General features: G+C 39.6%; 1 protein-coding gene across 8 annotated transcripts in view; it reads right to left on the reverse strand.

Moving 5' to 3' along the window:
• Positions 1-14125: 14125 nt before the first annotated feature.
• Positions 14126-21825, reverse strand: part of DICER1 (dicer 1, ribonuclease III) — a 66601-nt gene continuing 58901 nt past the window's right edge. For all 8 annotated transcript variants that reach the window (XM_074825025.1, XM_074825026.1, XM_074825031.1 and 5 more), the window contains 3 exons: positions 19422-19584; positions 19259-19334; positions 14126-18967 (listed from right to left, as the gene is read on the reverse strand). In XM_074825025.1, coding sequence (XP_074681126.1) covers positions 18802-18967; positions 19259-19334; positions 19422-19584 — 405 coding nt within the window. In that variant the 3' untranslated portion in view covers positions 14126-18801. The remainder of the gene's footprint in view (positions 18968-19258; positions 19335-19421; positions 19585-21825) is intronic.

Genomic DNA, 21825 nt, shown 5'->3' on the forward strand with positions numbered 1-21825 from the left:
TGGATGGGAAAGGAGGTGAGTGGAAGTGAGCCACAGCACACAGATTGATATCTTCCAGAAGCATTAAGTAAACTTATTCTATCTCACCACCGAAGTAAATTGCTAAACACTTGCTGTGTTTGACATGAACACACTGACATGGTGCTTTGATCCGTGCCTCTGCGCAGGCTTGGTTTCACACCACACCTAGTCTGACCCAGCTGCCAGCTGCTCCCAAGGGCAGTGGCCCAGCTCTCCCTCTCCCACTCATTGTCATCCATTTCTGACACTTTCTTTGTGCTGGGACCATGCGGCTGCATGCAGACACATTGGCTCATCAAGTAACCTGAGCACCAGGTCAGGAGCTGATCCTGGTGATGCTCCCATGGTTGGTGTGACAGGAGACATGAGTTGGGAGCAGACAGTCAGAGGTCTCACAGCAGCTCACATGCAGGGGAAGTGGAGACTGGTGTCAGCCCGTGCTTCCCCCGCCGTCAGCAGCCCTGCCTTCTGCCTCATGCTGATGATGGTGCTCCTGAAGTCATGCAGTAGGTCAGATGAGGAACCTGATCCAACTGAAAGCTATCGTGACCATAAAACAGAAAAATACCTAAAGGTATGCTGCAATGGAGATAGTTCCCTCGCCCAGCTCAGTGTGCAGTCTGCACACACCACTGCTGGTGCTGGGCTAGAGGCAGGAACACAGCACTGGGGAGGGCAGAAAAGCAAGCCTGGATGTCAATCTACACAGTGGTTAGCCTACCAGGACTGAAAAACCGTAATTTTTTTCACCTCTTAGTCCTTACATTTGGGAAGCTCTAAACATGCTTCTGACATAGCCAGCAGCCTTAGGTTTGCACAGCACATTGCACACAGATGCAAGTCCATCAGTGAAGCTGAGCGCTCCCCAGCACTGGTCACGTTACTCCCCGGCACACTCCCTGGTACAGGGGCAGGACACGAAGGGGAACGTGACAAACAGCAGGAGTCCAGATAAAGGGAGCTGGGCAAAGAAAATGAAAACAAACAGCACAGGGGGTTTCAGGGACATGAAATCAGAAGAGGACAAGGTGAGGTAGAAGCAGATTTATCTTACAGGGTACACAAGCTTTATCACAAGAGATCTGAAATGTCTTAAGTTTGTTGGGTCCCTCCCTCTGGGGACAGTAGCTGCTAGGACATGGTGGGAGGTGACACTTGATAGACTGGAGCCTCTCACCCAGGTCTGAGAGACCAGACAGACACAATGTCCCTGCTAGACAGGATGGACATTTTTTTTTCAAACCAGAACACCAAAGCTGTTAGCCATGCTTAATGTCACAGGCGTTTCAGTCTTATCTTAATGGATAGGAGGGCCCTATTTTTAGAATCAGTCAAGAATCTAAGAAGATCAGCTCAAACAACAGTTTCCTCCAGCATTCAGATTACATTGCTCTGACTTTGAAGAAAGAGAATAAACCCAGAGACCACAATTTCAAAGTAGAAACAAATGAACAGGGATATTTTAGGACATAAGATTCACAGGTCACAAAGTGCTTGATGAATGTGGCTGAATGTGTGCTAGCATCAGAACTGCTGGTTCCTGATCCAGTAGCCATTTCCTTCCATATTTCCAGATGCAGAATATTTTTTTCCATAGTCTTAGCACTACCTTAAGGAGGGCAGCATAAGGGCAAGGACAGCTGGCTGTGCATTTACTGGAACCTTCCTCGGGAAAGAAGCAAGGACAAATTTACCTATTCCAGCCTCAAAGACAAAGGGACAAAGTCTGAAAGCCTGGCCTTTATTCTTTCCCTCTGTAAATGTTGGGGTTTTTAGTAAGCTAAAAATTATGGCACCTAAATACTTGGGGGAGAACAGTCATTAAGAACATTATAAGCACTTCTGCTACACCTTGGCATTAGTAGTGACTGCATTGTTTTCTTTAGAAGCTCCTGAGTGGCAGAAAAGTGGATATAAAAAAGAAGAAATAGTTAGAAATTGTACAATATTCAAGCAGACTGTAATAATGTTAAATACCATTTTAAAGCCCCTAAACTACTTTAAAAACAACAAAAAAGGGACTGATTTACAACCTGCTTCGCAGCTGAAGGGTGGAGTCCAGTAGGAGTATTTGCCTTTGGATATGCTAGTAAAATAACAAACCTATATTAATCCAGTCTTGAATATAACTGCCAACATTTTGAGTATATCTGTCTGTTAACAGTATAGCAAAGCAGTCAAAACAGACTTTGTTTTAAAAAGGAATAAAAAGATGAAAGCACCACTAAGACAGAAGTCAGTTATTCATTATAATGCATTTTGCAGCAGTGCTTCGCATCAGAAGCTGTGGAGCTGGTTGTTTTCTTTGCTTTGTCATCAGATGGCTTGACATGCAAGTCATATACACATATGTATTTTGTGTGTATAGATATAGATATACTAAAGATCGAATTAGTAAACTTTTTTACTTGGGGAAGAAGCATGAGGTATAGGTACACGTTCCAATGCACAAAAAATCATATTCTGTTCTTGGTTCATGGGCACACTGGTAGAATGAGGTCACCTACCATGTACTCTCTTTTGACCAGCTTACCCCAATGTCATTAGCCAATAATGGGCGTTAAGCAGAAAAGCAACTACATTCAAAGACATTGAACTGAATAAGCATGTTTGAATTGAAATATTACATGGTGGGGCAAAGTCATCACTGGCCAGCAAAAGGGGGAAGACTTACCCAATACCAGCAGCTCCCATGTTACACTGCCCTGTAGGAAGCCATGAACTGCAAGAGCAATGTGGCTGTGAGCAATGGAATGGCTCGGCAACGTCTCTCTGCAAAACTCAGCTGATCAGATCATGGTGGTAACAGGCTTGCTCAAAATTGCTAACAGCTTGGCGATTATCCACACCACACAGACTATTACAAGGACTGAGCTGAGATGTCTCTTATGGAAACCATTATAGAGCAAACCATTGGGCCCTATCTTCTCTGTGTAAATGAACAGAGCTCAACTGAGTCAGCAGAGCTTCCCCTTTTTACAAGAGCAAAGAATGTGGCCCCCCTGCTTTGAACCCTCCAAATGTGCCAAAACTGTCACCTTTGAGAGCTGAGCAATCAAGGTTTGCTCTTTGCATCCAAAAGATTCTTTCAGCAAGTCCTTGAACACAGGTAAAGTAAAATAAAGTAATTGAAACATTCCAACCCATACTTAAAAGAAAATTAAATAATAAAAAAGACAGACTTACAGCAAGAGGAAGGTTTGTGCTTGATTCTTGATGCCAGAGTCTTCCTCAGTGAGAAGTTTAACTTTTGCATACTTGGCACGTAGCTGCAGACAGTACGGCGGAGACTCAGGCCTGCCCCAACACCAATACCTGTCAGCACACAAAAGACATGGGACAGGAGGAAAACACCTTTCTGCGGTATATTGGGATCTTGTAGAGCCACACTGCTTATTACCCCCACCATCGCTACTCATTTCTGAATAAATAATACTATCCAAAGAAGTCAGTAATAGCTTTTCACAGTGCAGGCTACTCTACAAACGTGAGTGAAGAAACATTCCCTGCACAATGTAACTTCAAAAACAAAAAGAAAAAGGGCATAAGCACATAAAACTGTAAAATAAAAAAATGTTTTATAATAAACAGCCAACTACACACCTGTTCCAAAAAGGCCTTGTTGGACATCCCTCATTGTCCATGGCAGAATAGTACATTTCAGGTTGAAGAAAACTGCTAGAACCATGCTTTGCTTTGCTTCATAGTACAGAGAAGCAGCCCTCCACCTCAGCACCATTCTTCAGTTAGCTTTCTGCTGGTACATCCATGTTAAATTCAGGATGACACTGACACCCCAGCTAACTAGCTTAGTCAGCTCCAAAATGACAGCTCTCATTTTAATGAGGAAAGTTTATAATTACGTAGTAACTCATCCGTGACTTGGGCTTCTGGGTGCTCTCCTCATGTAAAGCAAAAAATGTGCCAGTGAACTCCTGCCAAGACTGAAGTCAATGGGACTCTCACCATCAGAATCAAAGGATCAGGATTTCAATGCATGCTGTAGCTCAGTCTGTATCCCTGGCTGGGCAAATCACTTAATGAACCATTTAACAATTTATTGCCTTTGGGAGAGTTACTTATTCCTCTCTGCTTTTGTTTCCCCCTCTAACAGGGATAACACTCAGAGCTTTATAAACCATAATTAGCAAGTTTCAAAGGCACTTTGAGGTCTTGAGACAACAGCATGCTACAGGTGTGCAGTGTGTTTATTCTTAACACTTCAGACCAGTGGTCCCTGACCTAGGAGCTGCAAAGCCATAGCTTACAGAGATGGGTTGCAAGTTCAGTGGAAGTACAAATGGCAAATTAGTGCTCACAAGTAGAAACCATGACACGAACCTAAAGTGGTAATGGGAGAGGGGCCACAAACCTGGTAGTGAAACCAGAAGACAGGTCCATCAGTTTTGGTAGTTCCAAAAGGGCTTAAAAAAACACACTTTGTACTGATAAATATGTTTTCACTCAAGGCTAGAACGCAAAGTCTCACAGACCTGCTTTTCTGTTGAGCTCTCCCTCAAGAACAACAACAGAAAGTTGTGCCTATGCCAGTGATCTACTCAATTAGATTTTACTTCAATATATGTTAAGAGATTGGAACAGGATTTTAAACAAATGTTTACCCTCCAAAAAAGCCTTAACAGACTCAAACCTGTATTTGCCATGGGTATACATAATCTGAATAATAATAGTAAAAAACCTTTGGACATACTGTGAGCATCAGATTGGCTACAAGCTTTACTACATGGGAAACTTCTTGGCAGGTGGTTATAATCCTAGAAAGGATCAGGGCTGGATCAGCACTGCCTTGGGGATTTAGGTGCCCATCTCTTATTAGATTTACACTGTGATAATCTAAGCACAAAACTGTTGCTTCTTGGGTTACTTCATTAAAAAACTGAAATTTTGGTTCATGATGCCACATCTAATCTAAGCGCTTACCTTGCAGTCAGTTTATTTTCTGGGTTTATCAATGGTAAATGACCATTGTCTTCAACTTTCACAAAGTTTACTGGTTGTTCCTGGGCATTGGACTTTCTCTTTATCCTAAAAGGCATATTTAATTTTTCAGGAGCATTATGTTCTGGAAAATGTTTTTCGTAGGGCAGTAAAAAAAAATAAATCCTCCCCCCGAAGGGTTTTTCGATTGTCAAATATAATTTATGCCCACATAAGATTAATTCCTTAAAATAAATACTGAAACCTCAGAGAAAACCCTTGTGCGGGGTTTGCAAAGGAAAAAGTGCCGTGTAAATGGGAGCGGTGGTTCGCTGCAGCCCAAGCCCCGCTGGTATCCTCGGCGAGCAGAGCAGCAGACCGGGGTTTTACTGGCCTCTGTTGTGTCTGTTGAACTGTTGCTCCGTCTTTAGTGAAATCTCAAGCAACAGAAATCCTCTATTAAAACCACCTGCGCGGCTTTGTCAGCTGAGCTCCGTGCTGTCAAATAACTTAGCTTCTTAAGCCAATACAAGTCATTAAGAAGAAGGTGAATTAGAGATTTAGACATTGCCGATAGTAACTATCTCTGATCAATTGATATCTTCCTCTGATAAAGCATCGCTCCACGGCCAACCCCCTCCTCTGCCTCATCTGCGCAGACCCCAACCACTGGATCTAATTATGGGTGAGGAACACCAGGCCCTCGTCAGCGCTGAAAGGCCATCAGTAGGCCTATCCATTAATAACTCTCCTGTGCGCTGTACATTGTAATTGTCAGACTGCAATTTACAGTAATCCTCCAATGCAAAAACTTAAATAGCTGCAGCTGATTTGAAATTCATACAACCAGTTGAAAGAGAGAAAAACAAGATGCACGGGTTAAAAGGCCAAATTGTGCAAGTGTGTGCGCTGAGTGACAGACATTTTAGTACTAGCCTGGGACCATATTTTAAAAGGTCACTGAAAACTTTTGGCTTGGGCCCTCTGACAAACAATGAACTTTCCATATATTTATTTGCCATCTCTTTGTTTTTACAGCAAGCAGAATAAATGAGTTAAATGACGTTGTGCGGGTCTGCACATTGTCAGCACAGGTTATAAGTCATTATTAAACTCCATCAAATCAGACCAAACCCGGTCTAGGCAATGAGACTAAAAGTTATTTGCATTCCTTCTGTCATAAAAAATCATATCCCCTTACCCAAGACTTTCGTTTCTTTATTAAATGCAGCCACAAGAGTATTTCAGGTCTGGCAATGTGAGCTCAGGAAAACCTACTCTGTATAACTCAGTGTAACAGCTTAGAACCGATTCCACTAAAATGTCCCAGTTGAGTGTATCTGGGCACTCAATCAAGACACACATATTACTTTTAAATAAGATTAGCCTTTATATTTTGCTGCTTAAGTTAAAACTTTTCATGTCATTCTCTCATTTTATGTAAACTCCAACATAATTCTGTTTTAGAGAATACTTCAAACAAATTAAAACCCTCAACTTGAACGTGTCTAGCAAAACTTGCCTAATGGCATAGCAAGCTGTTTGGTGACACTAAAACACTTTTAAATAAGATGAATTTTCCCTGCGTTGCCCTGGCTTTGTAATTACTGCTGCTGAACAGCATACGCCTTTGGTTACAATGGCAAAAGCAGCGGCTTGCGCTCTGAAACTTATTTGACAAATAACTTACAAGTGACCTGCAACATCTGTTTAAAAAATCGTCCTTTGGTATCTGCCTCAAGTTGAGTTCAGCATTAATTATGAAATGCAAACATATCATCTGGGGCCAAGGGCAGCTTTTACACATACACAAGGCACGGCGCGGGGAGAGGGGTGGGCTGCAGACGCCTTCCTTACGCCAGTCAAGGGGAAAGAAAATGTTTAAGTAAACCTCCATCCAAGCTACCAGCTTGTAACATTGCACCGGTGAGATCCAGCTACACTCAATGAGGGGCCTGATCCTGGTGGTGTTGAGCTCCCAGGTGCTCATGGAGGCACAAGCCGTGGTGGGACAGGGCTTGGAGAGGCCGGCAGTGATCTCCAGCACCCTCAGCCACCCTGGACATCAGCTGGAGTGGTGGGAGCGCAGCGTGTCTGAAACCCGTCCCTGAGGCTTGCTCATCTGGAAAGTGCCAGCAATGGCTATGGAGGCACGTAAGTCATGGCAAACCCCCTGGAGCTGCAAGCACCTACATGAAAAGTGAAGGGCTCCCACCCCAAAGAACACTGGCGATAGGCTTTAATAAAACTAATGACAGCCCAATTTACACTCACAAAACCCTAAAGTGATGGAGAAGATGTGTTCTTCAGTTGCAAAGTTTTAAAACCTCTATCCAGTCCTACCTCTATATAGTTTACTGCTGTGCTGCTTGGTGTAATGTCAGCTCAGGATGACATTCAGCTTGTAGTACAAAAGCAGATGGAAGAGTGAAATAGAGCACTTCTCTCTTCTTCAGAGAAGGGAAACGTTTTTTTCAAGGTCTTATAAGTCTTTTTTATGTGGAAGTCAGTAAAAAATAAAAATAAGAAATTCCAACCCTATGTAATCCTGAATTACATTATTTTGGATTTGATTTAAAAACTATCCAGCAAGGTTTGATTCAAATAACATGTGCAGTACAGATATCCCTTCACATCAATAAATATTAATAGTATAACTATTGAATATAAACTTTTAGAGAACTATTTCATTATTACAATCAAAATAAACTGCTTCTAACCTGTATGGAAGCACATGTAAAATACAGTTGGACAATACCAAAACTATTGATTTCTGCAGCTTTAAAAGATATTTCCTTGAAAGAGATCAAAGACAGATCTAAAAGTTTACTTCTGCAGATCTCTTTTCTCTGTGCTGCTTTTTTCATTTACCTTCTTATACATGAACTTAATCAGCAACTAAACTCAGCCATCAAGTGATAATATTTCTGCAGCTAATTGTGGCACATTGGAGTCTAGTAAGGAATATTATTAAACTGTCCCATAATTCACATTTTGTGTGAAAAACTGGGACTTGAAAAACACCTGCCCAAACAATTCATAAACACACTGCACAGCAAATACCTATGGTAATTCATTGGATTTACAACCGTCATATTATATTAAATGTACAGTATCAAAATTTATCACCCATTACACAGATTCCTGTTTTAATAATATCTTGTACTTGTACAATAGCACCTTCTCTCCCAAAGGGTCCCAAAGCACTTTAAAATCATACATACAGGAATTGCTTCATTCGCTGTGGAAATACAGCTGCCTCTGGGGTGGAGCAGGGGTTAGGGGAGGAGAGCAATTGTGCACAGAGGTTATAAACACTGACAGTCGAAAGTCTCAGGAGCATCATATAAAAGGCATAACCCCAGTTGCAGGTGAGGAAGGTGCATAGGCAGCTGTGGCAGGACATGTGCTGATTTGGGGTATCCTTACAGTAACCATCACTGGTGCCCAGTCCTGACCACAGGGCCAAACTGCAGCCTTTGGCTCCAACCCTCAGGCAGTGGGTCAGGAAAAGGGATGAGCCTGCCCGTGGTGCAGCCCCTGGCTGCTGAGGGAGTCTAGCCAAAGGCTTGAAGACTCCAGCTCCAGTATCATTACACTGTAAAGAAAACCCCAGTTGCACTTCCAGAAATCCATGGGACAATGGGAGCCCACTAACCAGAGACCTCTGTGGTGGGCAACTGGGCAAAATTGTCTAAAAATAGTGCAACATTAGAGAAAAATCAGGCAGATGCATGGATATATGGCTAGGCCATTGACCCAGTTAGAACGTGGCCGTCAAAGACTGCTGTTACCTACACCACTTGTGTTCCTCAGTTGACTGCAATCACAGCTTCATCTGCTTCTTCATACTTGCTATAATTGCCACCGTAATCTCCTGTGGCTTCATGTCAGCCCCAAATCTCTCAAGCCTGGTCTCACTTAGGACCTTCTCAAAACCTCTTTGATCACATTGAGGAATCACCAGGTTAGATTTAGCTTTACAAGAAAATCAGCCAAAAGCTTAAAGCCGTCCCCTGAAAATCACCACCTATGGGCTTACTCCTGCCTATTAGATTTCAGACAAGTGAAAAGCTAAGCTGCAATTCCTTCTCTCTGGTTTGAGACATGTTATCTTGGTGAAGGCTCAGGGCAGAGGTGCTTTTTCAAAAAAGACAGAAGACAGTGCCAGTGTAGGGGATGAGCAAAGGTAGCTCTCAACGTGAGCAATCACAACGAGGTGAAAAACAGCAGGAGATTTTGAGCAGAGTGATGCCAGAAGGCCACAACTACAGTCTTATCAGTAACAGCAAAGCCAGTTTCCCACCTATCAAACACAACCCTAGTGTGCCTGCTGTCTGTGGCGTGGCTGGCACAGAAACTGGACCTTTACTGTTGACACAGCAGACAGACTACAGCTCTTCTTGCCACAAGCCTGCTTTGGATACAAGGCAAAGGTTTTGCTATTGCAGTTAAGACATGGAGTCCTCACAGGGGTGACATGCAAGAGCCACAAGCTCTAAACTGTTGCAGGAAGAGCCAACGTTCAGGGCAAGATGGCCCCTGGACCCCAGGACTTGTTTTGAACCTCAGAGGACTAAGTTCAGGGATACCTGAGGTTTACAGTTTATTGGAAGTGACAAAAACTGGTACCAACTGTGGCCAAGCTCAATCTCTGCTTTTGTAAGGCTCTACTTCAGCTGGTCTCTTCTTCTCAGTCCCTCCCACATGTCCTGCTGTCACCTTAAAACTTGATGCTGGAATAAATGAACTTTGGCTCAGCCCTCCTCCACGATGCTCACCCCTTTCTGGGAAGCTGATTTATGAGCCAAGTTGCCTGGGTCTATTCCCTTTCCTCTCTATATTTGAGGTGTCTCTGAATCTTGGCATTTCTTCCGAAATATTTTCAGTCTACAACTTTCTCTATTTATTGGTATATCTCAGGTGTTTATGCGGGTCCCCCATCACTCCTTGCCTCAGTCACTGCACTTTCTTGGGTTTTCTGACATGCATCAACACACCATATCCTATACAAAAAGCAGCTGCTATATATCTAGCATAGATTATATACTCATGTTTAGTTTAGTTCCTGCAGTTGATGGGCCATAGGCCCTGTTGCGATTTATTTAGCTGCTGCATTAAGTAACCCTTCACCTTAGCTAAACTGCCGATAAACCAACATTACCAGAAATCTTCCACGGAGGTTGCTGTATGGTTATTTTACACTAATTTACACTAATTACACATTAATCTGGCTTGCAACCAGACATTAAGTAAAATAAGGAGCACCCTTGAAATGCACACGCACAAGGATGCGTGCTTGATTCTGCTCTGCAAGGTGTCAGGAAGGTCTCACTTGTCTCTGTCCTCTGCCTTGCTGTACCTGCTGGGGACAGTGGTACTCTGGCAATTCAGCCCTCCACAGCAGGCAGTGCTCAGGACCCTTCTAGCTGATGAATTCCAGCAGAAAGGGGAACTTTTTAAAGACCAACAAAGGCATTTGGTCCAGGAAAAAACAGTTACTACAGCTTCCACAATCCCTTCCCATCTCCACCACCAGCAACTTCAACACTGTTGTTGAGGCAGAGTCCCAGGAACTTTTGCCCTTGCTTTAAGCAAGATTTTTGCTGGCATGGCCCTGCACAGCAGCCGGTTGGCGAGACAGAGAGTACGGTTGCCTGTGCCATACTTGTTTGTATAATGAGATCTCTTTTGCCTGGAGCACATGTATTATATAAAGCTGGGAGAAAGGTGATGAGTGCTGCTGGCAGGAACATAATGCTCTGCTATTCCAGCTACAATCGCCCTGAAAGCAATAATTTCTTAACTTAAAATTGGTGCTGCAAAATACTGTTAATTGCTATAGATGTGTGAGAATAGGACAGATCTTAGCTATCAAGATACTGATGCTTGACTGAATGCAGGGACGGTTTTGTTCTGAGACCAGGGTCTAAATTCAGGTGACTGGAGAGTGAATATATGAAAGCAAAATTGGCTAGTGTAAACAGCTGTGGTATAAAAACATGGAAGTGGACATCTATGCTTAATGATATCTGTGTTCACTGATGCTTGTGCTAATACTAGTAGTTGTGCAATAGGCAACTCGTACAACCATAGCACTGCTCCTCTCTGTTACTTAATTCTCATTTATAAAACAAAGTTAAAAACTTTACCCTAAAATTGATGGCAAAGGGCCACTCAAGTACTTCTGTGAAAACTACTTTCTTAAAGGAATATGTAGTTGAAGACTGGACTGGTGATCCCACAGTCCCCTCCTGTAGCTCGGTGCTTCAGAGTTACGTAAGTGAAGTCTGCAAACTTAGAATTGTTTTATTACAAATGCTGAAACAGCTGCAACAGTTCATACTCACTCCCCTGCTTCAGGCCAAGTGGCAATAAAGAGGGGATCATCCTCACCTCAGCAAGAGATGAGCGTGACTCTGGAGCAACTAGTGACTCCCTGGTCATGCTGCAGCTAGATGAAATCATCTCTTCTCCTTGCCCCATCACTTTCCCCGAACGAACATTTCCAGCTTCAAGCTAGTGTGGGATCCATCTCATCAGCTGAGTGCCAGCCCTGGGTGGGGAGGAAGGGGCCCCTCTCTCATGTTGAAAGGGTGATCTAAGGGCAGGAAAACCAAACGGTGCCCTGTGGTTGCTGATGTGGCTCCACTGAAAGCAGAAATGGGTGGGAGTTAGCCCAGATGCAGCTGTCTGCAGAGCACATGCCTGAAGTTAGCTGAGGCATCCTAGACATTACTAAAAGCTGTGAGGAAGATTGCCCTCATTCCTCCCCTTTAAATCTTGCCCACCTGGCAAAAGAAAATGGAGCAAGCAGTTGGATATTCACCCCAATAGGTGGGCTATCTCAAAAGTAGGTAGCCAGCAAACGTGCCACCCTTTTTACTTAAGACCCTCAAAAACAGAAGCAGAACAGAAGAGGCTGCCTTTGTACCCCACTGCATTTCTCAACTTTTACTTGATGTCTGGAACTTACACTTATTATATCTGAAGGACTTTTCTGTTAAGTTCAAATGCACACAAATTACAGAGCCCAAGTGGATGTCTTCACAGTGATTTCAGTAGGAGCTGGACAGGAACCCAAAACTACAGGAAATTTTCAAGTTAACAGAAGAAAATTACGTCAATTTAAGAGTTAGCATGAGGCTTTCAATAATATATATACAAAAAAGTAATGTTAAAAAAAAGAATATAAGCCAGGTAAGTGGAGGTGGTTAAGCTGCAAAGTAAATTATACTATTTTCGTAACATATGAAAAGTCCTTGGTTATTTTACTCGCCAAAATGAAAGTATTGTTCACATTCTACAATAAGGAAGGACATAATCACAGCTATGAGAAAAATAAAACCCACTTACATGTCATTACTGCCTGTGTCCACTGACATGGAGATTTCCTCTAAGGAACAGAACCTGCACCTGGACCCTAGCACAAGTGTTGAGGGAAGCCCAGCCAAGCACCAAATCTGCTCCTCTCTTTCTGGACTTGAAGCTATGATTAGCTTTGTTACTACTTCTTTTCAGGGCAAGCATTTTCAAAAAGTCCCCTCAGTTTTCACTCAAATTCCTTTTTCTATATGGTTTTATTTAAGAAGAATAGCAGTTACAAAAATACATCTCAGCTCTATTGATGCAATTATGAAACACATTTATTCTTATAATAAGATGAGAAACCAGTACCTGTAAATTCTTCAGGTAGACATATTCAATTCCTATGAAGTGGGCATTGAGGTTTGTCAGGATGACCAACGGTAACTATCCTGAAAATTTGTGTCTTGATGTTATAGCATTACTACAGGTAAGTATTCCTCTTAAGACTAGCCTGACGTTCCTTCGGGGGGCATTCTGAACAGCTTAAATTTTAAAAAATAAAATTACCTTTATGTTATGCAGTTTCAACACCATTGCAAATAAGCTATACTCAAAATCTACAGTAAGTAGATGATGCTCCCATAGTGGCAAAAATTGCAGTTATCTTCCTTTGAAGCAGAACCTTTACTGATTTTACACTCTGATTTTCTGGAGAACTCTGGATGCTTCACATTACTACCCAGCGAGGGATGGACCACTTCCTTGGAGACTCAGGTTTAATGGCCATCACTCATCTCATTCCTCCGTGATGAACAGGAAGGTAATTGTATCTTCAACTTTTTTTTTTCTAAAATCATTATTTTTCAGGCCCTGTAGAAAATTTGGAGAAAGTTTTCTGATTTGATGCACTTGCTAGAACTTGGGGGCTGGGGGCTGTGTTGTCATTCCCTACGACAGCTTACTAGCCTATGCGCTGGAGCTTAAAGGGCCTTACTTACCAGTGCCATCAGTGTCAGGGTGGAACCTAGAGGGGGGAAAAAAGAACTAGAAAGCCACAGAAGATCCACAAGATTCCTCAGGATTCACAGCTGAGAACTGCCTGCTTCGTTACAGCTGAGACAAGGAACAAACTGACACTGTTGAAAGAAAGACTTAAGTGATTCGGCCCTCCTCCAAGTCCCAGAAAAAGGTACCGCCGTGCCTATCAGCAGTTCGGCAGGCTTTTCTCTACAACCCAAGACAAAATGTGTAGTAGAAGTTGCCCACTGCAGATGCCAAGAAACTGACTGCTGCACTGGGCAGTTTTCAAAATGGAAGACTCCCAATCTTTGACTGGCAGGTCTATCTCACCTCTGTAAAACATAGACACGATACTGGTATGCCAGTCAGAACACACTACAAACATGCTTCCAATATTCAGGGTAAGTGAAACAGTAACAGAAAACAAATGGAAAAAAATTAAAATCAATGTTATTAATGTTGAGACTATTAGCTAATATTAACATGTTATTCTTAAAACATGTGCTGAATTGTGCAAACCTGTGTTATTGAACCCTTGTGCTCTGGGGCCTCTCAGCTCCAACAGAAATTTTGGAGGTATAATGGTCAACACAGAGATCAAATTGTAGCACGTACACCATCATTTTTAACCTGAGTGTCCCTTAAGAGTCTTCACATAGCTATGAAGACAGTTCATTCATCAAAGGAGGAGACAAGCAGACTTGTCTTCAAACAACGTCAAGAAATAACGTTTTCACAAATTATTTTATTTAGACTGAGAGTGAAATGTAATTTTTTGTAAACGCTAACATTTATGAAAAGATTAAGAGGAACTAAAAACAAAAGCAAAAAGACAATACAAGGTGAACAGACCATAACTTTATTGGAGATATACTCAGCTACAATTATTACAAAAAACTATTAAAGGTAATTGTGATCCATAAGGTGCAGATTGCAAACTTCTGCAGCATGATTACAGTATGAATGAATTACATTTTATGTCCCTTAAAGACAGCTGCAGCATGTGATGGTAAATATTTTATTGTCCATCAAATTATATTTGTTATTCTTTCTACTTGATTTTAACCATCTTTTCAGTCAAACTATTTACAATAAAAATGCCTGCAATTTCCAATTCTTGTTCACAAACATTCTTCTCTCCAACTTGCTGCTGCAGTAAATTCTGAGTGCATCTACAAAGCAATTAAAGTAGTCTGTGGTTGCCATTCAAATAAGAGGGAAAAAACCCAAGGACTTTATTGGATAAAATTTGTTTTTAAGAAATGCAGTTAGCTTTGACAGAAGTTAATTTTAACTGATAGTGGAGTATACTACAATGACCTCTAGATATTTGCTAACATAATTCAGATTGAGTTACAGTTGATATTTAGATTACGTTTCATGGTCATGAACTGTAGTGTTTTAAGTTTTAAACCTAGTATGAAAGAAATTAACTTCTTGAAAATTAGAGCAACTGGAAAAGGATCAATGTCAGTAATTAAGTATCAAAACCCAAAATCCTTCTCGCTTCACTCATGTAATAAAGACAGGAATTTCCATTAGAATGTTTTTGTAGGGAACCCCACCCAAAACATACAAACCCAGAGTACTGTCAGACAGAGGCAAGTGTAGTATCACAGCAGACCACGCTGCTATTTGTCATTTTCGGATTGCATGTGCTGCTGTGACTGGGATACAAAGATTTCACTTTCTATAAAGATAAATGCATGTAGCATAGTTATGTCATACAAGGTAACATAAAACCCACATTTTCCAGTTTATGGTTCTATAGTTGCTTACAAGGAGGAAAACCCAAACTCTGCAACATACATATAAGCACAAGATCTTCAGGTATGTAAAAGAATGCAGTTCCATTGACTGAAATGATACCACATCAATTTGCACTAGCTGAGGATCTGGCACCTCCTCCCTGGGCTACCACTATATTCCTCCCCAGCACGGAAACTGTTTCTTGTCCAAATTCTGTACTCTGCAGTCACAACATACTATTGTGTAATGAGATTTAAAAATAGTAGGCTTTTTTTCTGCACGGACTTTAGCAGCATCAAGCTGAACAAACACTTCAGAAGTCACTACTGGGCACTCAATATTCAGACTGAGCAGAGATTTAGTTGAGGTTGACCAAATTACCAGGGGCTGTCTTCTCGCAAAAACTACGTTATACACATAATATGTTCGTTTGGTTCAGAGATAATTACTGGAGTGTCAGAGGTCATTCTAATTTTAATTACTTCACATAACAGTAAAACGATGTAGTAGAAAAAACAATAGCTTTAAAATACAATCAAGAGTTGTTACACATCTTTGTTGTATTTTTCCACATACAGTAAAAATGCCACAGACATTACAAATGACCTATTTAAGTTGTGCAAGTAAATGACACATTGCAGGCATTAATAATTATCTTTTTCAAATTCAGTAAATCAGAACAGCAGCAAGGCCAAACCACATTTTTCCTCTCTGTTAAGCATTTTTTCCTTGAAATGAGGTAAAGCATGGTACCAAGTGCAATGCTTATTTGTGCTACATGAACAGAACAGCGCAAAAAAAGCCATAAAAATAAAAACGCAGCATAGTTAGGAGGACTGTTTAAAGTACAGTATAACAGGACTTAGATAAAAAAAACAAGGTTCATGCCAACTAACCCCCACACTATTTATGATGAGCCTGTGTGGTTGTTTTTGAAGATGGGTTGCAACAGTCCGCTTACACTTGTGCTTATAGCATGTCAAGTGATTTCTATCCCAACCTTCAAATGATCAGATTTAGGTCTTTAATAGCATACACTGTCCAATATCAAAATAATATCAACTGTAGGGTAAAACACACAGATGTATAACATGGAAACTAATATGAATTTTCTATCTCAAAGGATAAAAAAATATTTCAATGAGGTCACACTGGAAAAAATTACGGCATTTAAAACGCATTTAAAAAGCATCAGCAGCAGAAACTACTTTATAGTCAGCCACTACACATTTCAGATTTCCAATTCATAGACTTTATCTAGTAACAAAGTGATCATTAAACTATTCTGAAACACAGAGCAAGTTCAGTTAATTTTCTTTTCATTAAAACTCTGTAGCACTTTACTGCTAACAATTACCTGAAACCCCTGAGAATCTATAACATTGTAACAATTAGTAAGAAATTTTAGGCATTCAAAAACTAACTTAAATTTTAGTTTTTCATAATGCAGTTAAAACTACTTAAAGAGTTTCTAGATGTTCTGATTTTATCTGCTGATTGGTGTCCAGCCAGAAACACAGAATTGTTAATATTAGTGATCATATATTTTATCTAAGAAACTTCACTCCTACCACAAAGAAAGAGCTATAACTTAAATTGGTGACTTTTTTTTTTTTTTAAACAGTTAAAGCAATTTACGTTTGAAAATTTAGACTGCATATTTTTACTGTTCCATCTCATTTACATTTGCTTTATGCACATCAAGGCTTGCAGGTCTTGTACCTCCCCGTTATATTTTCATGGCTGAAGTACCAAGCAAATGCTAGAATTTTTTAAAAGCTAGTATTTTAATTCTTGTTCTGGCTACTATAACAATGTTGCTTTTAAATTCAAGAATGGTTCTTTTTGCAGAATGAAAAATGACTGATATAGAAAATATATGAACTTTTGAAAACTGTATTTCAGAAAAGCTTAATGTCTATCCCTTGTCACTAAGGCATTTATTTTATTTTGTGTTAAGAAAGCAAGAGCTGACAGTTTTTGTTTTGTTTTAGTGTGCATTTGTGAGGAAAGGAATAGGGTTTAAAAGCAGGAAATACAGTATTTATTTGTAATTTAATACATAAGACACAGCATCAAGTTCAAACTATTGTGCTGGAAAACGTTAAAACACCTTGCTCTGCTTTCTCAAACTTCAAGCATAATTAACAGGGCAAAATTGCAGCAAACCTCTACTGATATTGGTGGGAATACGAGACCCACAGCTTTTTTAAAAGGTAAATTAAGAGGTATTATAGTTACAGTGCAAAAAATTAAAATTTCAAGCATAATATATAAACATAGCACCAAAACAGAAAAAAACAATGCATGCAAAAAAAGAAGGAAAAGAAAAGAAAAAAAAGAACTGAGGTATTTAAGTGAAGAGTGCCTACAAAAACCTAATTAAAGAAGTATAGGCAAAGCCTAAAAAATAAAAGTATGATTTCCCCCCCACCCCCAGTAGACCAAAACACCAATGAGCTAGTTTCTCTAAATTAAGGACCTAAATCACAGATGTATCAAAAGTACGGCAGTTATATCTCAAACATCAACTTTCATGTTATTTAACAGCACAGCTTTGGTAGGTGAAATATGCATGCAACTCTGAAAAGTACAGTAAGAAATTTACGTGGAAATATCTCTAAGTGTAAAGGTGCTCTGTCTGTTAAATACGTAACCAATTGACTATAAAATCTGCAGCATATTTTAGGTGTGATATGTCTAAGGTTATTTCGTTAGAGTGACAGTTTGCACTGTGCAATTATTCATTACTGTTTCCAGTATTTGAACTATCTAGCTTGCAGGTTTGTGTAAAATTGGAATTTTAGCCAAAGACCATATTTTATTTATGGTATAAAAAAAACTGTAGACTAACCACCTCCTCAGAATTGTTAAAAATAACCTAATTACATATATATGAATACATTTTCTATTATAATCCTGTAATAAGTCACAGCTATAGTAATGAGTTGTACTGTAAATATAGAGCTGTATCATTGTAAAATGCATAACAAAATGAAGGGAATGTAAAACAGTTTGTTCCAAAAAAGATCAAAAATGAAAGATTATTAATGAGGGTTTATTTATTTTTTAAGGCAAGAACCTTTTTTTATGCAAGACTGTGTGGCATAAGGAAACTGAAGTTTCATTCTACCAGTATGCCAGCCATTTCAATTAAAATCTGTCCCTAACAAATAAGTGCAATAATGATTGGGAATGCCATCTTAATGTAAAAAGATGACATGGAGAGGGGAAAAATTAAAAAAAAAAAAAAAAAAGGAAAAAAAAAAGAAAAAAAAAGGAGAATACTGGCACACTTATTCTTTCTTATACCCAATCATCCAGTACAGTTTATCAACTGCTTTATGACTGGCACTAGTGCACAGATTGAAGAATTTCAAGATTACTATATATAAATCTAGCAACTGCATTAGGCATAAGCTCCCTGGCCTTCTAACACTAAGCAAAGCTGTACTGACAATAAAAGTAAACCAAAAGACCTGACAACAATTATTCTGAACACTTGCTAAATGTCATCATTAAAGCACTCTCGTGATTAAACAAAGCAGAAGTGAGGAAAGAAGACAAGATTGTGTTTGCGCAAAAAACTATAACTACAATTAGTTCCAAAATTTTATACATGTTAAATGTTTTGTTATCTATTCTGTTATCAAACAAACTTTAAATTCTGTCTTCCAATTTGTTCCTCTCAACATCAACATTTTTAAAAATTTGCTTTATTTGTATGTGTTTTTTCCCCCATTTTATTTATTTTTAAGAGGAGTCTCAGCTGTTTGGGACCTGAGGTTGATTTGCTTTGAGGCTTCGTAGTGCTCTTCTCGCAGCTGCAGATTTGGCAATCCTGTAGCTTCTGCCAACACCTTTAAACTTTCCCTTTCCTACAACTTCCACTGTTACTCTGACCTTTCCATCGTAAGTTCTTTCTGCAGGACTGCAAAAATATACACAAGAATTACTTACTGCCTAGGCAAGTTAATATGAAATAAGAGACCTACATTCTCTTTTCTACAGAAGTTAAAGCAGTATAGCTAAACAGAAATAATTACTTTTCTCAGAAAGTTATGCAAGGAAAAAAAATTAAAATCAGTGAACACAATCATCATGATAGCTGCTTGGTGCAAAAGAAAAAGTAATTCATAACATTTAAAAATCCTCAGTAGTTTATGAAGCACAGCTTAAAAATATTTTATGGCAGTGCATACCAAAGGAAGAGTATTCTTACCTAAATTTGGCTGTCTCTGGCTCCATCTCCAGCAGCTCTCGCACTGGGGAACGGGGCACATTAGCAGAAAATTTTTCTATTTGGGGAAAAAAAAAAATTAGCTTTTTTCTCTTCATAGCAGATGGCACTTAATTATTAATTTCTTTCTGAAAGCTGACAATACCTATTAATGGCCTCATCATTGGATAGTACACTTGCCAAACCATTTCCAAGGACATTCCACTATCCATATAAATGGCACCAGCAAGGGACTCAAATATATCCCCCATGGCCTTTGGTACTTCAATGTCTTCCTCTTTTTCTTCATCTTCTTCAGATCTTCTGAGCTGTTTGCAATTAAAAAAGCCAGGGTGGGGGGGGGGGTGGGGGGGGGAGGGAGAGAGAAGGGGCGGAGAAAGAAAGAAACAATTGCTTCTTTTAAAATAAAGCAAAGATCTTCGCAATGTACGCTCTCTTACATCCTCTCCTGAGCTGCTTCCTTTTAAGTTTTCCATTGACAACTTTCCACAGTGAAATTGTTCTTTTATTCCCCAATGAAACCAAGTTGCTGGATATATCATTTTTCAAATGTGAAAAAAAAATCCTAAACACTATTGTGTACAGAGACCTTATATGCTTTGTGAATTCCTCCTGTAATAATTCTGTAGGATTTCACCATGGGTCTGTTTTTCCCAATAAGAAACAGACTTGCCTCTATCAGTTAATACTAGAAAGCTACTCATAACAAAGGAAGAGTTCATACATTAAACATCTCCTAGGAGGAGACTTTAAAATCTGTAAATCCAATCTCTGGATGGAAGTTGGATGTACCTTTCCTTACCTCATTTACCTCAGAAGACAAGCATGAAACAAGCACTAGTAAAATAAGCCATTAATAACTGATAACCAGCAACACCAGACTGAGCTAACAGGCACACTTCCGTATTATTTAAATGTAGCAGGCAGTGTTTCCTTCTATGCTATTAATTTAGGACAACAGTCTACTCTCATTATTAAAACTAAACTTTCAGTATGTCTTAAAAGTTTTAAATTAATCTAATACTTCTTTAAAAATACCTCAAATATATAATATACATTCACCTAAGTCAAAATAAAGTAACCTGAAAACAATGTTTTTGACCATTACTCTCCTCTGCCTAAAGGGAAGTAAGTTTCTGTCAGTCTTTTTCCCCAGCAGCTACCCTCTCACTCCATTTGGTCTCTATTTGGGGTTTAAAACCCAATTCAGTCCTCTTAAGAGTCACCTTAATACTTCATAAACTAGTCCCACCCAATATTTCTACCTAAAATAAATCAAACAAGAAGTCAGACCTGATGTGTACACACTCCAAATGGGAATTTTGATGTTAAAAAACAAATTCAACCGTTTTGAATAGCGTATTTCATACCAAGTGCAAACTGAAGCACTTTTGAGTTATACTGAAATAACAGAAGGAGAGAGAAACTAAGAGCTATAAGGCAAGGGACAACAGATGTTTCAGAAGTGAGATTTGAAAAAAGAAAAGCAGATGACGTGGAGACACACATGGAAACCAGTCTAGCTGGCATGAACTGCAGAAACAAAGACTCTTGCATTAACTCTGATGAAATAAGAGTTTCAGTAATTCAGTGCCAGACCAAGATAGGGAGCAGGCGTAGGGAGAGTGAAACAAGAATTTTATTTGAAACAGCTATCACACAATTTGGTTACAGCTTTGGTGGAAGTTTGCAGGCAATCTTTCTGCATACTAGCAAAAGCCGAACAAAGCTAAAAATCACTAGTATGAGCTCTTAAAGTTTTTAGCCTTTTCACTCATATTGTGAAGAAAACAAGACAGATAAACCAGAGTTTGATCCTCTGATGTAAAATAATTTATATTATCTAAATTTCAGTGACAAATTTCTTAGTCAATGTTTTCTGAATCTTCCCATAAAACATATGGATTTCACTCTGCAACAGAGTGCAAGGGCTGTAAACACATATACATAACTGAAGTATTTTAATTCCCAAGCTTTTAAATTGTGTATCAGAAAGAAGAAATTACTAAAGACAAAGCTAACATGTTTATTTGGTGCTGGAGTATCCTCAAAGTATTTTCTAAGAGATTGATCACAGTTTTCCAGAAGACAAACTATTAGGGATATCTACTGGATAAAACTTTTAAAGAAAGGATAATGAGAAAGTCTCTCTCTTCCAGGACCCTGATTAGAACTTGACTCACAAGGTCCTTGCTCTCATACATTTTTCTGAGCAGCTTCTCTAAATGAATTAGTTTTAGTACATTCTCCAGCAAATAGATGTTCATTATCATTAGCCTTCCTGCATAGCACGGGTACGATCTGTGTTTGCACATCTTCAGTTAAACTGTTTTTCAAGTGGCTTATTTGAAAGATGCATATAATGTTTCCCTGGCTATCAGATATAAAGCCTTTAGGAGCATGTCAAACACACTTGAGTACAGTGCAATAACACATGATCCAGCAGAAATCATCAGAAGGAAAACAGTGGAAATCTCTGTTGGTGTGCTACATTAAATAATACTAGCACTGTGCCAAGGTAGTACTGTTCATGATGTTGCATGGATATC

The sequence above is a fragment of the Strix aluco genome, chromosome 4, assembly GCF_031877795.1.
Source record: "Strix aluco isolate bStrAlu1 chromosome 4, bStrAlu1.hap1, whole genome shotgun sequence".
NCBI lineage: Eukaryota > Metazoa > Chordata > Aves > Strigiformes > Strigidae > Strix > Strix aluco.